Below are 17,110 nucleotides of genomic sequence, written 5' to 3'. Positions count from 1 at the left end.
TATGTTTATATTTTTTATTAAACACCCCCCCCAACACCCCCACCCCCTCTCTCTTTAAAATCACTTGGGTAAACCACCCCTCCCCCATTAATTTCATTTACCTTATTTAAGTATCATTTATCATTTTTTTCATCTTTTCCATTAATTTGCTCAGAATTTAGCTTAATTCTCTCACTAGTCAACTTACATTTTTTCTTTCCTTCTTTTTATCCTTGTTTTTTAGTATAGAATTTTTTCTCGCACTAAAGTCATTTTCCACACTGCCCTTTTCTTTTTTTAATATTTTTAGGATAAGTTCTCACACACTATCTCTCTTATATATTCTTCCCTCTATTCTAATCTTACTGTCCCTATATAATTACCTCTATTTCCCCATACACTTACTCACTCTAGCCCCTTCTAACCTCCTGCAAACCTTTAAATCCTCTCTCCTCTCTCAGTTTTTCCCCCCCCACCCCTTTTTTTCTCTTTCACCTCCCCCCCTCCTCTCTAGTTATCTATTTCCATCTTCGCCCTCTTTTGCTATGTTCCCTCCCCCTTTTCTTTATATATGTACTTTCTTTTTTCCTCCCCCTCTCCCCTTATGTAATCTCCCTTCATAATTTTCCCTCTAGGTCTTCCCTTTATAAATCCCTTTAAAATTTCCCTCTATATATTATTACTTTGATTAATTTTTTCTATTACATCTCCCCTTTCCCCCCCATATTTACCTCAAATTGGTTCACCCCACCCTATTCACTGCAAATTGATTCACCACACTCCACAAACCCATCTATTTTACACCTATACTACTACATCGAGCTATTTAAGTTTGTGGTTAAGCTTCTATTTTATTGTGAACCTGATAACAAGGGAGGGGCGTTTATAACACCTATTTTCCCAATCAAAGTTAAGCTGGTTCTTACCATGTTTTCTTGTTGGATGGTGGCAGGTATGTAGACTCCCCTCTTCAATAAAAGTGATGCTGGCTAGGACTTATCCAAGCTCTACTTTTATGTAGTTGTGCAAAATCATTTTTACAAAATTGCCTTCGCAACTTTAGGGGTTCACCTAGTTGTTCAAATTCTTTTCCTTTAATGCAATAAGTTTCTCTTTCTTTTCCATTCTCCAGCCTCACTCTCTGGTCATTTTACTATGCAAAGGGGTGTTGTCAAGTCTTCCACACACGTCCTTTCCCTTGCAACTCTTGACGGTTGTACATAGTACACTTAAGTCATTAAGGCCTTTTTTGGCTTCTTGACTCCCTTCTATAACTTGTTCTTTATTTATTTTTTCTACTAAACATCTTTCTAATCCTTCTCTTGTCCTTGCAAAATTATTCATCGGATGTCACACTCCAAATCCAAAGCTCTCAACAGCTTCACCCCTAATTCTGCTTCCCACCTCCCAAACAATACATTTAAGTCATCATGGCCCTTGGCCTTTTGACTCCTTTCATTTCTCTATGAGCAATACTGTTTTATTACACTTACCTTTTAGTTTTTCCCTTTTCATATAAACTCTTCTAGCTTAGATTGTTGTCAGGATTGTCCACTTTCCTCTGCTTGCCTAATATTACTATAACCACAACTTACCCATATATCTATTAAACCAATTTGCTTCCATATTGCTAAATTCTAACCTACCTTACTCAAGTGCTTCTCTTCCATTCCTTTTCCATTACTTAAAATTGCACTTCTCAATACTTCTTTTTCTCTTCGGGTAGACAGTAGGTCATCACACTAGGTGATGACCTACTGTCTAGTGTGATGACCTACTGTCTCACCTAGTGTGTTGTATCCTACTTGGGCAAAGGTGGGTACACACACACACACACACTATATCCCTTTTCCCTTTTGACCATACTAATTACTTTTCTTCCCTTTATAACCCTTTAAAAACCCTTTTAAACTACCTTCCCCCCCCTCTCTCTCTCTCTCTCCAAAATTGTTCCTTCACTATCTCTCTAGCCTTCTCTCCCCTCTCTTTCTCCTAAATTCCACAATATGGTTTTGTGCCACAAAGGCAAATACATGACAATATTGCATACACGTATATAGGCATCAAATATGCCAAGTAATGAAGAGAATGGACTTTGGTTCAAGGATGTGCAATGCTATCTTTTGGCTATATCAAAATAGTACTGCTCGCTGCAAGATTGGTGGTGACCTCTCTTGGCCATGGAAGTTGGGTAGATCAATGAGGCAAGGATGCCCTCTTAGTGCTTTACTTTATGCCATTACTACCCGTCTAGTATTGTTCTATATGGATAAACTTAATAATGAGGGCAGTTTGCATGGGTTGCAACTACCAAATGGCAAATATTTTGTGGCTTAGGCATATGCAGATGACTCTTTCTTCTCCCCATGCAACACTTTGTCGGACATGTGCTCCATCATGGATGCTTTAAAGTTATATGGATTGGCTAATGGTCTACATATTAGCTTTCAAAAGTCAAATCTTTTTCCTTTGACTTCACAATACTGGCAAGAGCTACTCTTGCCGGGTCATATTTTGGAACTAGGACAAATAGAACAGAATTTGGGATATCTAATTGGGTGGTCTATATTGTTTAAAAAAAACCATGTGAGTCCACTGTCCAAGCATGCACCCCTTTGAATCTCTGATCTCCAAGCGCCAAATGAGCAGCTATCTCTCAAACTCCTCTCTGCAAGATGGCCTAGCCCATATGAGTCCTCTCGCCAATCTCTCCCTCACTAATAGAGGCTCCTCATGAATGGAGAACCCTTCTCTGTCAAAGGAGCCTCAGAGAAGATCCACCTATAGGACTGTTGCCACTGACCGCCTATGTGAGGATTATTCCCAAGAAGCCCTCGTTGGAGTAGGAGCTTCAAGGGTTCCACTCCTGGGGTGACGCCTCTCACTACTAGCTTGCCCAAATGGGCTTTGCTCTGCATCTCTAGATCAATAATGCCTAGTCCACCCTGCCCCTTGGGCAAAATTAGTGTCTCCTAGGCCACCCTGGATCAGGTGTTGCATATGCTGTCCGATCTCGACCAGAGGAAATTTTTCATCAAGCGTTGTAGCCGCCTCATGCAGCCCTAGTGGAAATACTGGCATGAGGCAATGTACCAAGTTGTGGCAAGGAGTACCTGGTTAACCACTAGTGCTCGGCCCACGAGCGAGAGTTTGCAGAACTCCAGTACAAGAGCTTTCGCCTAACACTCTCTAGGACTGGACGGAACTGCTACTCCACCAAGATGTCAATGCCTACCTGCAGCCCAGGTATCTTTCCATATCCCCTCTTGGGATCTATCGAAAGCCAAAATAATCTCCCCAATCTTGAACCTCCTAGATCTCCTCCGTGCCTATGAAGAAACCAACTGATTTGGTCCAATCTATGCAAGCTCCGAAAGCCTCACAATAAATGGACAGGGCCCCTCTGACCCTCTCTAGACTAGCTGTAGAGCTATCCACATAGAGCTTTGTATTATCTACAAACTTAGAGTCTAGGAGCTCCTCCTCCTACCTGATTAAAAGACGCATCCTTGTAAGACCAAGTGCTTGAGAACGCAGAAAATAGCCCAAGGACTCTGGCACAAAGAGGAAAAGATAAGGGGCCAATGAGCAGTTCTGCCTCAATGAATGGAAAGAGGAAAGGTCACACTTGTATGGCCTAGCTGGAGCTATCTCCATAAAGAGCTAAAACCCCTCTAATCCATCTCTTCGAGAAGCCAAGTCTCAGCATAGTCCCCTCTAAGAAGGACCCTTCAAGTCTCTGCATAGTCCCCTCCAAGAAGGACGACCCACTTTATCATATGCCTTCTCAAAATTGAGAAGAAGTATAGTGAGTGGCTATGCCTTTTGTCTCTAGCCCAGTCAACTACCTCCCAAAAAGTGAAGATGTTATCTAGGATGCTATGATTCTAGACAAAACTAGTCTACATCTCCTGAATGATATCTGGAAGGTGGGATCTTAGAAGCTAATACTGCATGAAAGAAACATCTATGCCAAAAAGGTTGGTGCACTGTTGAAGCATCCAATGGTAGATCTGTGAGAGAATCATCTCTGGTGGCAAGCAGATCACTGCTACTGCCAAGCCTGGACCCTGGCTTTTTTGGGGACAAGCTTAGCTAAAAGTATGTAGAACCACCATGAGCGAGCCAAAGATCCATGGCCTGAGGTCCCATTTACTCGTCCATCATCTGGTATACTTGATGCTCCATCATTGCATTGAAAAGCTCTAGAGTCCACTTCTCCACCCCTATTGAAGGAAAAATTGAGGATACAAACCACGTGGGTGCGGATCCTATTGCACCGATGCCCCTTTTTGGGGTTGCAGGATTAGAATGGTCAATTCCAAGGGCATGGGGTCATGAATCTAGGATCTCCAAATAGTTCCAAGGTCCCAACTATAGCACTCCTATGGCAGAGACCTCCTAGCCTGCATGCAGAGTCATGAGGACTCAAAATTGGAACCCCTCTCTTGGGAAGTGTGAGAAGAAGAAGTTGAATCCTATGTGCCCAAAGAGCTAACCTACTACTGCTGAGGAGAGGTCCGCACGGAAGCCTTGCCTTGCCCTTACTTGCAAATGAGGGATCTACTACCAAACCTGACAGGGTGTGTGAGGAAGAGGCCCTGGGCAAGGTTGCTGCTATCTAATGGGAAGGAGAGGGGGCTAGAGGAGAGCGGGGGGGGATGGTGAGGGTAATCACCATAGGAGGAGCAAGCAGTGGAGACAAGGGTGGGGGAGGCATGGAAGGGAGCTGCAGAGAGGGGGCTAGCGGGTTCAGGGGGACGGGGAAGGTGGTTGTATGGGATCTGCCACCACTGGCCCAGTAGAAGGTCACTACAACGATGGCAACTGCATCCTTTGAGGCTCCTCCTCCTAACTCTGAGGGGGGTGAGTTAGGGGACCCGTGGGCACTAGTACTCTAGGGGTCGCTGGTTCCTTATCCTGCTGTTGTGAAGGATCCTCCAGCAGGCAATAAGTCTCCCCTCTAAAGGGGCCTAAAGAATGTCCTGAGGTCGAGGGATCTCTCTTCAGATGTCATGGAATGCCTACCTATGGTTGGGCGGGGCCTAAGGAATATCTTGAGGTTGAGGGTTCTCTCTCCGAATCTCATGGTATGCCTACCTATGGGCCACCAACCTAATCTCTTGTGATTGCGTAGCTGCCTGTTCTCGCCTCTTATGGTTGTCACTCTGTCAGTTATTTTTGGCCCATTTACTTCACTTCTTTTTCCCACCTTGGTCCACCAAGGGATGCCTCTATATCTACCAAACTGGATTCTGGTAGATTTGTAAGAGTAGTCACAATGGTACAATACTCATCAGGTAGACTTTTAAGCTATATAGCAATCACAATATCATCATCAAGGTTAAATTTGATACTAACTAGTTGAGTCAATTTATTTTTCATGGAGTTTAGATGTGAGGATATTGATTCTCCCTTGTTAAGCTTCAGGTCAAAGAACTTAATGAGCAGACTATACTAGGAACATTTCCTCTGTGCTCTAAAGATAGTCTCAAGGTGCTTCAATGCAGCATGTGTAGTTTCACAACCATCAATGTGATGAATGAAGGAATCACTCAAGCCTAGTGCAATTGCCTAGTGCAATTATAGCCAATGCCGTCTCATCTCTAGGTAACCACAATGCTTCTCCTTCCCGAGTGGTAGGATTCTTCTCTTTCCCATTAGCAATGTTCCAAATCCCCTTTTTCATGAGAAAAAAATTGACTTTGGTCTGTGTAAAATCCCTCACCCTCAAACTTTGTTTTGGTAGCCATAGGTGAGGTCTTACCAATAATGGTAGTGTCTAATCCATTTATAAATCTTTAGAAAGAGCCATCACCATACAAGTGCATATTGCAAGCAAGAAAATCTGAAAATCCAAGGTCCTTTGCACACTAATAGTAGTAGGGAACTTGAGGTTTGGCTTGGAGCTTGGTACTTTCCTATTGACAAGCTATGCCTTCTTTTTGATGGGATTCTTCACTCTAATATGCTTAAGATTGGATGACTCTTGGATGACTCACAAGAGGAACAAATGTTCAAGGCTTTCAATACATCAAGTAAAGTATTTGTAAGTGAATGTGACTCCCACAAGTCCAAGACTGAATTCTAGTACTCAAGCATAGTCAATACTAAAAATTTTCAATCAAAGTAAAAAGTCCCAAATTTTAGTTGACTTGGTCAACCCTCAAAACCACAAAACCAAAGACGGAAGTGCATCAACAGAACACCCTAAACGGGCCAATAAAAAGTTCCTTCGAGGGAACTATGAAAAAATACAAGGTTAAGGCTAAAAGTTCCAACCATGTTGTCATCTCCAAGAAACACTCCATTCCCAAAGGAAAATAGTTCTCCTAGCAGAAGCTGCCCATAGGACCCCCACATGTTCACCCAATCGAGCATGAACATGTGTACTATATCTGACCAAATATTGCCATAGTGTGAGAGAGATAGTGTGAGAGAGATCCATTCAATCCCCTCTGTGCATCTGGCTCTCTAAATGTGCCATGATAAAATACTCATAAATATCTCCTAAGAAGAATCCTCAGAGAAATGCACTGGCTTGATGGGGGAAAAGGGAACATGCAAGACTCATCAAAAGAGCCCAAGAAAGTCCTTTCACTTATAAAAGACTTGAGGCCTTGAAGCCACCGAGCCCGATGCCATAAAGAAGGGGAAGGGAACAAAGATGCTCAAAATCCTAGCAATCCCCTTCTAGATGATTCTCGCTTGTCTACAATCCCATAAGCAATGTTGAATAGATTCCATAGCAAAAAGGCATTCAAGAAAAGTAGAGTCCACCTCGAAGCTAGACCTCCACAAGTTCCAGAGTGAATTTTCTATTTCTGGCAGATTTCCAGAGCCTCTTCCAAAAAAATCCTACAAATAAGCAAAAACTTGAGAACTCTCTAGCAGGGACTCTAGCCTCTAGAACTGAGTTGAAATCTCATGAAATAAGGGGAGGATCTTCTCTCGTCACTCCATTACCACTCTCTAGGATTTTATTGCAAAAACTTTATGGGGACTCCCTCATAGAGCCAAATCCTCCATGAATCCAAAGATAGAAGAAGCAGGTCCAAGTTTAGGTTTGGTTAAGAATCCAAGTTTAGGTTCCGTTGAGAATCTGAACAGTGCTCCACATAACCTATGATCTTGACAAACTGAAAAGGAACTCCCAATAGAATATCATATGTAGATCTAGACAGCCTGCCCTCTAACTAAACATCAGAGACCAAGGCATTCTCGTCTGATCATCATGGTGCTATGACTTGAACTGGAGTACCTGTCCTCATAAAAGCCCCCATCCAAGTAGAGCAAGAAATAGGCATGTCATCTGTACCAATCCAATCAATGAGTATGGCTACATCAATGTGTACCAATCAACCAGTATGGCTACATCATCTCTTGAATTCTCCCTACAATTCCTCTGAGGTGACTTACTGAGTGTAATTTGCAATCCTCTACAAGTTTTCTGAAAGCTTTCTAGAATCCCAAAGAAGAAGCAAGGCCTCTCTCTCATCTAGACCACTATCGATACTGAGACATGCCAAGTGGTTTACCATGCTCATCAAGTATGTTATCATTCCACATGATAAGCTGTCCTACTACTATCAATTTCTTCGAGAGAGGAGGGGGCAATTCGTTGAAGAGTAATCTTGAAGCTGCCCCAAGATTTTAGGTAGTAGCCATAAGAGGGAAGAAGGGAGACCTGAGATGGGTTGAAGTAAAGATCCACTTGGTACTGCTCATCCAGTCTCTACCCAAAGAAGTACAAGTGTGTATGCAATGAATGAAAAAATCTTTACATGGCTCCTGCTCAAGCATAAGTCCCTTGACCACAACCTTATAGAGAAAAGCCTTGTATTCCAAGTTTGGATCAATGATATTAAGACCCCCTTCTTGCATGGGGAGAATCAAGGTCTCCCAAGCCACCTTGGTTTATAATGTCTGTTGCACCATCTAGTCTATCCCATAGAAAATTCCTTATAGGCCTCTGGAGGTGAGTGATACAATCCTAAAATGGCACCAACAGGAGAAAACAAACCATGGCTAGCAGAACCTAGTTATTAACAAGGTCAAGTTTGGATGAACTCGAAAAAAGGAGTTTCCTCATAATGCTAGCCAACACAAGAGAAAAATGTTGTGAAGGAGAGATCCCCATATCGACCTAGCATCTCAAGTTCTTGATGGAGACACTCCTCTATATCCAAGTAACCAATACCAACCCCCAATCCAAAGTGCCCTCATCACTAATCCAGAAGCGTCCGGATGTATTCCAATTGACGTGTGCACCTATTGTAGTACAAAGTAGGTCCAAGGCTGCGGTGAAAGAGGTGAGGTTCTGAGGAGTGGCATCCAAAAAAATAATAGTGTCATCTGCCAACTCATTGTCTAAAAGCTCCTCATGTTGCCTCACGGAAGTCTCATCTTACAAATATTAGCTTTATATGTACAAAAGATACTAGTAGCTTTAGCCACAAACGTAAATATTTATTCACTTTGAATATGGCCATGTTATGGTACCCTTGTAATTTCACATATTAGTAAGAGATTGCATTGTTCATGCCACTTGTTTCTACACTCTTCTATATAAATTGATTGCATTGAATAATTGATAACTTTGTGTATTCCTTATTTCATAATTGGAATCTTTATCTAATGAATTATCTTTTTGTTGGTGCTATATTGTCATATATTGGACCGTTGTTTAAAGTGTAGTTTTGTTGCCATCTTCCGTTGTTAGATGGTATCCCTCTCCCCGTGTCCTTGTTGGATGCTAAAAATGTGTGTTCATAAGTCTCTCCTTGCCTATATGTATGATAAATTGAACCTCCTCAATGTGCGATTGTTCTTAATTTACTTTAATCTTATGTTTGCCTCATGTTCATGGTACATTTATTGAATTGAATTCGCGTATTCCTTATTTCATAATTGGAATATTTATCTAATGAATTATCTCTTGGTTGGTATTTGTGCTTATTTGGATGATTATAGTCATTGTTGAAATTTTATACTCTATTGAACCGTTGTTTAGAGTGTAGTTTTAATGGCCATCTTCCATTGTCTAATGGTATCCGTCTCCCCCTATCCTTGTTGGGTGCTAAAAATTGTGTTTATTTATGTCTCCTCTCTGATATGTATGTTCATCAATTAAACTTTTCCACCTTGTCTTCATTAAGTAACATTGATTGCATTGTTTTTAGTGTGGGCTTCTTCTTTTCTTGCGATACTTTGGATCAAGTCCTCAAATCCTTCTTCTAATTGACTTATAAATGATTTGAAGTAATTGATATGGCTTGAACTAATACAGCTATATGCCACATCTTTGCTTCTAAGACAAATGCATGTCTTTGTTTGATGGTTCCATCCTAGACTTTGATTTATCTTTTTTCTCAATGTGAAGACTTTGCAAGAATTAATGCAACATATCCCATACTTCTTTGGGCATCATGCTTTAAATTTGATTGTGTGAGACCCTGGCATAACATCTTGAATATCATGTTTGTTTAGATAATAAGCCTACATGCTCGTCTCCATTTCCCGTTCATGCCCTCTTAAAATTAGAGGATCTTTGACCATATCCCCAAAATGTATCATCCTCTTTTAGTGCCTCCATGCGCCATTCATGTGTTATCTAGCTTTGCTAATCTTGATGGTGCCATGATCTTGGTTTTATTGCAATGATGCATGCTTCAAATTGATAATTTTAGTATCAATCTTAAAAAGCTTGAAATCCTCATATCTTTAATAATTTGAGTATCAATCGTTAAAAAGCTTGAATTCCCATGCCTAGGTTTTGTGTGAATGGAAAATAGATCATGCCCATGTGTATGTGCGTGTTTGAGCACAATGGTCCATGCGAGTCAGTATTTGTCTTTTTTGTTGTGCACGCGGTGTGTGTTCATGCAAGTGTTTACATGTGTGCTCTCCCGAGCATGTGCGTGCATGCCACCCACACGTGTTCTTTCTATGTTTGTTTTTCAAAATCGTCAATATGTAAAACTAGAAGAGAACCCAATTTGAGGATCAATTGCCTCCTACCATTGTGGCTTTGGGATTCGTAGTTGGCTATGCAAACATTTCTATGTAAAGACAAGGGCTTGATTAGCACAATTATTATCCCCAACATGCTCAAATAGGTGGACACACAACACAAACCAAAGCCTGAACCACCAAGACCAACGCGCGTTTTATTAAACTTGATGGGGAAGGACAGAGAGACTGAGAGAGAGAGAGAGAGAGAGAGAGAGAGAGAGAGAGAGAGGGGGGGGGGATAACTCACTTAGTATTCTCGTTAGTATCAAAGCATTCTCTCATTTACTCATCAATACTAAAGCGGATTTCAAGCTACTTGATGCATTTGTCTTTAATTAGAGTAAGAACAACCAAGCCAATGATTTTCACACATTAGAAAAATAAATTGTCTGAAAGGTTTAGGCAAGGGTCATGCACAACAGTGAAATGGTTAATAAATAATAAGCATATCGGAACACTTGCTCCTTACTCATATGGCCAATGAGAAGAATCTCAAAATCACAAAATACGGATGTAAAATCGATACATGTTTTAGTTCTTGTTCCTTACTCATATGGCCAATGAGAAGAATCTCAAAATCACAAAATACGGATGTAAAATCGATACAGTTTTAGTTCTTGTTAAGTTGTATTTCTAGATAAATCCAAGAACATGCCCAAATTCATCCTCTAAAAATACAATACATAGGGCAGTTTCAACCTCATGATAGTCATTCATAAGGTTAAACTGCATCGCGCATAGCAGGGGCTAGATACCTCTAGATACTATGACATCCCAACCAACATATCAGCGCCCAACAGTGGGTGTAGACTACAAAGGTCTTTGTAATGAGTTTCTGTTGGTACTGCAGGAGACTCAGCCGTGACAAAGGCTAGCACTAATGGAGAAGGCTAATAAAAAAGTAGTCCACATTCTCTTCATTCAAGCTACAACTTCTTGTGAAGACTATACGATCACTCCCAAACCAGCATCTAAGCAAAACAATGCTTTCCGAGTCATTCCTATCATGATATTCCTTCCTATCCAGCAGGGTATTCTGTCCAGTCATTACGTCTTACAGTTTTGACCGTACAAATTACGCCTTTTATAAATTGTTATGATTGGCATAGCTTTTCTATCTAATATTTGCAGCAGTCAATTTCCTCTCCACGATTACATGTTATAACACTCAATATAGAAATCCAAAGTACAGCAGATTACCTCTGTTCGCATCAGCACATAGTCAGATAGAAATGCAGTTTTCTTAGATGCAAATATCACATCATAGTACCTCCAAAGACTCTTTGGTGGAAAGTTCAAAGTGCACTCTACTTTAGCAAGTCTTTGATCAGAAAGACTAAAACCAACATTGAAGAATTGACATATCTCGTAAGTGTGGGCATGTAGATATGGCCATAAGTTGACAATAAACAAATTGCAACTCCATTTATGATCCAAAATGTATGGCGATGGTGCAAGACTTGTTCAACAGGGCATCAGCCAAGATGTTGGCAGAAGCATATACATTTCAGTTTGAAGATGTCATGTACATAATTTTTGGAAGAGTAATAAAGCATCTAATTGTCGGATGCCTCGTGTTCATGAGCATTTAAAGAGACGTGAACGAGAATCCCATCTCCTGTCACCTTTCTTTATGTCTGACTCGAAGGCTGAAGAGAAAGAATTGTAAGTCCATGGTCAACCAAAATGGTTCACAGCTGCTTCGCCCTCCAATCAACAAGAAGATTTTCTTCTTCACTATCTCCATCACTGCCAGAATCCTCATCCATACTGAGATTTACATTAACAAAAGCTTTTCTAGCTGCCACTTTTGCTATTATTTCTGCTTTTTCTGTTGCTTCTGCTTTTTCCTGTCGCTTTTTACGGAGGTTCTCTATACGCTCCAAAAAAGCCCTACAAAAATGTATAGAGATTATCCTACTTTTGAAAACTCTTCGACCTGGAGACACATGACAGACTTGCAGAACTAATAAAAAGCCCTATAAAAATGCAGGAAGATTATCCTACTTCGAGGAATCTTTGGCCTGGAGACACAAGACAGACTTGCACTTGAAGACAAATGATACACATCCACAACTAAAGCGCAAAAGGCATTGCACAGTGGACACTTTTGAAGGAAAGGAAAACACCTTTGTTCCAGTGTTTCGAGCTTCTCCCTATCCTCCGCTGCATCAAACTGCCAATCAAAAAATAAACAAAATAAACTCAAAGCTTTGCTACAATGAAACTTGTATATAAAAGGGAAGGAAAGAGGAGGAACATGGGCAGGGGCACAGGCAGGGGGCTTTTGCTTTTATCCATTTTGTTGTTGTGAAGAAGGGGAGAGGGAGGGTGTTGAAGCTATTTTGTCTCTATTTTGTTATGTACATCCCAGCAATACGAATCTATAAGGATGAGGAAAATGGTCAGTACCTCCTCCTCTTCCAATCGTAGATCTACCTCTTGTATATCATCACGAATGGACTTCTGAAACTCCTTAAATTCATCCCTGTCAAAATGCATATATAAAGGAGTCATATGGTGCTCCACTAGTCTTGATATCTATGAAAAATCCGAGACACAAAAAGCATGAAAGGGAGCCTCACTGGATATCATATTTGGGAGGCTCAAGACCTCGAGCCCTGTAGTCGGCATCAACATTATCAAAAAAGCCCTCAGGCAATGAACTCTGAATCGTTTTGGCAACTGTTGTACTGTTTTGAGAACCTTGAGGAGTTTGAGCCATTGAACTTGTCTCAGTTTTGTTCTCAATCTGCTCGGATGACCCCAAGACTTTTGTGGATTGTACAAAATTGTTTGCAGAAAATGAAATGGCAGGTTCTCCTTTACTTCTTCTGGTTATGGTTGGTCTTGCTGATGCGGGAGGCAGCTGATCATGCTTTACCACATCATCTGCAGCAGGGCATGTAAGATGAATGGAACTTGCAATGACTGACCAGAATGCATATGAATCAAATTTTTTTTAAGGAATCAAGTATAAAGGAAAATGAAAAAGAAGTTTCCTGGCTTGATTTACTTTATCAAAAGTAATCCACAAGGCATCTCTGGATTTTTAAAATGGTGACTCTGATTCTCATTGAATCTTAATCGAACAGAATGAGCCTTAAAGGCAGCAAGTTTACATGGCACTTCAAGTAGCAGCACATCATGAACACAAGCTATGAAAGGAATGATTTGTTATTTGGCACGAGTGTGATTAAAGAGAACCAAAGTTTTCCATGACAGTTCAAATTGTTTTAAAAATGGTTTAAAAAGAGATTCTTAACCAAAAAATCAGATACAATTTCTTCGATACAGTTGATGCATGATGTCAAGAATAAACATAAAGAAGCCATTATTTTTATCGTCCACTTGGCATTCAATCGTAGGCTTATGAGCAACATATCAAAGCCAAATTCGAACAAATTAGAGGTCCAGGAACCCCCCAAAAACAACCCCCAACAAAAAAAGAGAGAGAGAAAAATAAGATTAAGACATAACAAAGCATCAACAAAAGGGCATACTGGAGGCCTGATAACAATTACCCATAACATAAAAGCCTGCAAAGAGACTCAAATGCAAAAAGACGAATTGCACATGGCATAAACCAATGAGACATATGAGAACACGCTGAGAAAAGAAAAAAGCATCACAAAGGCATTGCCCATAGATGCGCACACAGACACGTACACAAGCATGCACACCCATTCACGTGCATGCGAGTCTCCAGGTGGGGCAGGATCACCATGCATCATACCTGAAATAATACAGCAGCCATTACCCTTTGATCTGAATCATTTTCTCAATTTTCTAAGAGGAAGGTTCTTTTCTCTCTTCAAAAAAAAGAAAAGAAAAAGAGAATGTCTACAAGATGAGAATTAGCAATGACATATGCTAAGTGAGAGACAAGCTCAAAGATAGGCGCTTTTTGACATAAAGGACTAAACTACAGGGTGATCAAGCACCATGCATAGTCACCGATTTGTAGGAAACACATTGAACTATGGTATAACACGTTTGGGCATATCACCCACAAATCTCTGAAGCCAATTATGAAGAGGCTGAATATGGTCAAATGCATGACGGAAATATGCATTTAATTGAAGCATGAGTGTCGTATACGAAGGAAGCCTGCACAAGAGTTACTCATAAAAAATGTAGCCTGCATAGGATATAGTAGAAAGCCCTAGCTGGGAGTTCAATAGATGTTTGCATGTTTTGGGATCTCACGTTTTTAGCCTCAAATATCCGTAGATAAACACGCTTCTTCCAAGGAGCCCAGCAGATATCTGCTCCCTAACAGTGAGTCAACCCCTTTGCTTGCCTAACTTCATCTTGGTGGTTTGCTCTCTAATATTGGCTACCGCTCAGTGCCCAATTCACACCTTATTTTGTATAAGCCTTGATTTCCTTCACTACTATGTGCTTGGGCATGCATGTGCCTAGAGACCTACCATGACATACACTTCTCACCTAAATATTCAGCGTGCCTATACACATTGCTCACATACATCGATCATATACCACTATTAGAGGACCGTGCTGCTCTAATTACATGCTCACTTCACAAGGCCTGCCCTCCACGCTATCCTATACACCACCTATTCCACACGACCTCCCCCCCTTGGTTCTCTTCCCTGCAATAGCTGGTGTGATGCTGAGTGCAAGGCTCTTCATCGTCAACTCAGGTTCGAGACCAAGCGTAACGTTCTGAGCAAACCGGAGAAGATGTGTGAATATTGTCGCTTGGTATGCCAGAAGAAGCAGAATTTCATCCACCGTAATGGGGAGTTACTAAACATTTTGTTTAGCAACAACTCCAAGAACCTTTGGCGGAGATTTCTTGAACGGCGATCCCCACTACCTCTCACAGACACCTAGGCTTGGCACTCCTATGCACGCACATTATACAATATTCCACACCACCTTGTCCCCACATCTTACACTCACATTGCCCTACTTGCTGTACTCTTTTCACCAAGGGGGGTGTCAAAGACGCAGTACTAAAGCTTAGTAATGTCCAACAAAGGCTCATGATGCATTATGCACTGAATCCATTGCATATGGGATTGACATCCTAGCTTTGATCCTAGCAAATCCCTTCAATGAAGCAATTTGTCTACCTTTCCCCGCACTTGGACTCTTAACGCTATCGCACCCATTCACAAGGCAGGGGATCCCATGAGCCTGGAAAACTACAGGACCATCATGATTGGGCATGTTATGTCCACAATGTATGCATCAGTGCTTTTTGATACAAAGGTTACCTGATTTGCAGAGATACAGGGACTCAGAGTAGAGGGGCAAGCTGGCTTCTGACGTGACCACAAGACCATGGATCACATACTCACACTTAGAGGAGTCATTGAGGAGGCCAGGGCGCGGAGGCAAAGGGTATATTGTTGCTTTGTGGATTTCCGCAATGCCCTTGATATAGTACTGAGGGTCTGCCGCTTTAGACGGCTACAGGAGTTGGGTTATGACCGGGAGATTATGTGGGCTGTTATGACACTCTACGAGAGGGTTTCAGGTAGAGTTCGGACAGAAGCTGGGTGGATAGAGGAGATCATGAGCAATATTGGACTCAAACAAGGGTGCCCTCTCTCACCAACCCAGTTTGGCCTCGCTAGTTCTCTAATCCAAATCTTGTTGTACGTACATGACATTGTGTTCATAGTTACCATGTGATCTAGAGGAGTTAAGAGTCAAAGAAGCACTTGGCTGTCATGTACTATGAGATCCAAGGCTACCACCACTGTCCTTTCAGAGATGGATTCGAACCCCTCTCTAGCGTCTTGATTCACCTAGATAAGAGATGATTAGTGATCTTCATTCTTGAGCCTATACAACAGAGATCAGTTGCTCAATACATAGCGATGACATCGTGAGGCCTAGCCACCAAAGCAAGACAGACCCGCCAACGCGTTCACGCACAAATGAGACTTGGAGATCTTTCCTCCATGTTTGTTGGACCATGGATAGAGCCGACAGGTGTGACAGTGGCACTTGTTTGATGGAGAACTACTACGAGGAGACTACAAATGACCACATAGATTGATTGCCATCAGCGCTCTATCACGGGTTTTATTACTCTGTAGTGCCAATCCGTATTGGAGCCTCTGTCTGCTGAGGCCGTCCTATCCATTTCAGGTCACCCAGTGGACCCGGTTCCTCAAACATCTTGCATAGGATTGCCAGAGTGATACTACATTGCAAATCTATCTTTCTCCCATGGGTTCACATATGTAGTATTTGTATTTGTCTTGGGAGCAAATGCCTGCTTAGTGGCTCAACTCATTCAGCTCATTGTATCTAGTTTTTTCAGTCTCATAGACCCTTTGGTCTTTCGACAACTTTTAATAATCTCTCTCTCTCTCTCTCTCTCTCTCTCTCTCTCTCGCGCGCGCGCGCGGGCGCGCGAGGGCGGATGGTCTACCTGTGTTGCAGCACACGAAAAGAATAGCTAGACGAGAGGTGGAGATGCTGAAGAAGAGGTAAAAGCGATGTGTCCCAAGGGGACATGGTGCACCAAAGAATTTAGTGATGCGAGATGTGAATGCAAGGAATCCCATGAGGTAGTCAACTACACTAGAGCCTCCCCCTGTGGGAAGCAAATGAAGCCACCTAAGGAAGGCCACATTCTACATAATGAGACCAGTGCATGTCCGTACAATGTGATGGAGGCCTGCTTATCAATGGAGACTTGCATCATCCCGGCAGGAGAATGGCATCGTCTCAAAAGTCGAGGAGCGGTACTTGACGTATGCATATCCTCAGGTTGAAGTCCCCAACGAGAAGGACTTCTCTGTGACTGAAAATCTACAATGTCTGGATAGAAAGCTGTGTATGGTGACGAATTTGCCTCCTTGTGAACCTCTTGAGCAAAGTGAGATGTCTCAGAGGAAAGTAGCATACCATGACAAACAGGTCCTAGCTACCAGTCTGTTGGATCCGAATCCATAGAAATCTAGAATGTATGTCCTCTCCACCAAGATCGCCCCAAAGAGAGATGATCTATAGAGTACTACTACTCCCCCTGATCCTCGTACTCCTCCTGGATCCCTCGTCTCATCTCTCTAAGTTGTCTCCCAAGTGTATCTATTAACTACCCGTAGTGAGCGCTTTGGACTCTGGTGTG

General features: G+C 41.8%; 1 protein-coding gene across 4 annotated transcripts in view; it reads right to left on the bottom strand.

The window, feature by feature from the left end:
• Positions 1 to 11,212: 11,212 nt before the first annotated feature.
• The window catches only part of LOC147901211 (protein ABA AND ROS SENSITIVE 1-like), a 78,870-nt gene continuing 72,972 nt past the window's right edge, over positions 11,213 to 17,110 (bottom strand). For 3 of the 4 annotated variants that reach the window (XM_087376251.1, XM_087376252.1, XM_087376250.1), the window contains exons 5-8: positions 12,579 to 12,885; positions 12,406 to 12,481; positions 12,123 to 12,169; positions 11,213 to 11,886 (exon numbers count right to left, since the gene is read on the bottom strand). In XM_087376251.1, the coding sequence (XP_087232377.1) occupies positions 11,685 to 11,886; positions 12,123 to 12,169; positions 12,406 to 12,481; positions 12,579 to 12,885 (632 nt within the window). In that variant the 3' untranslated portion in view covers positions 11,213 to 11,684. The remainder of the gene's footprint in view (positions 11,887 to 12,122; positions 12,170 to 12,405; positions 12,482 to 12,578; positions 12,886 to 17,110) is intronic. The other variant, XM_087376253.1, reaches the window with a different exon arrangement.

The sequence above is a fragment of the Dipteris shenzhenensis genome, chromosome 6, assembly GCF_047967505.1.
Source record: "Dipteris shenzhenensis isolate YYH24624 ecotype China chromosome 6, Dip_SZ_1.0, whole genome shotgun sequence".
Taxonomy (NCBI): domain Eukaryota; kingdom Viridiplantae; phylum Streptophyta; class Polypodiopsida; order Gleicheniales; family Dipteridaceae; genus Dipteris; species Dipteris shenzhenensis.
The sequence above is the reverse complement of the archived record's forward strand: the minus strand, read 5'-3'. Positions and strand labels throughout refer to the sequence as shown.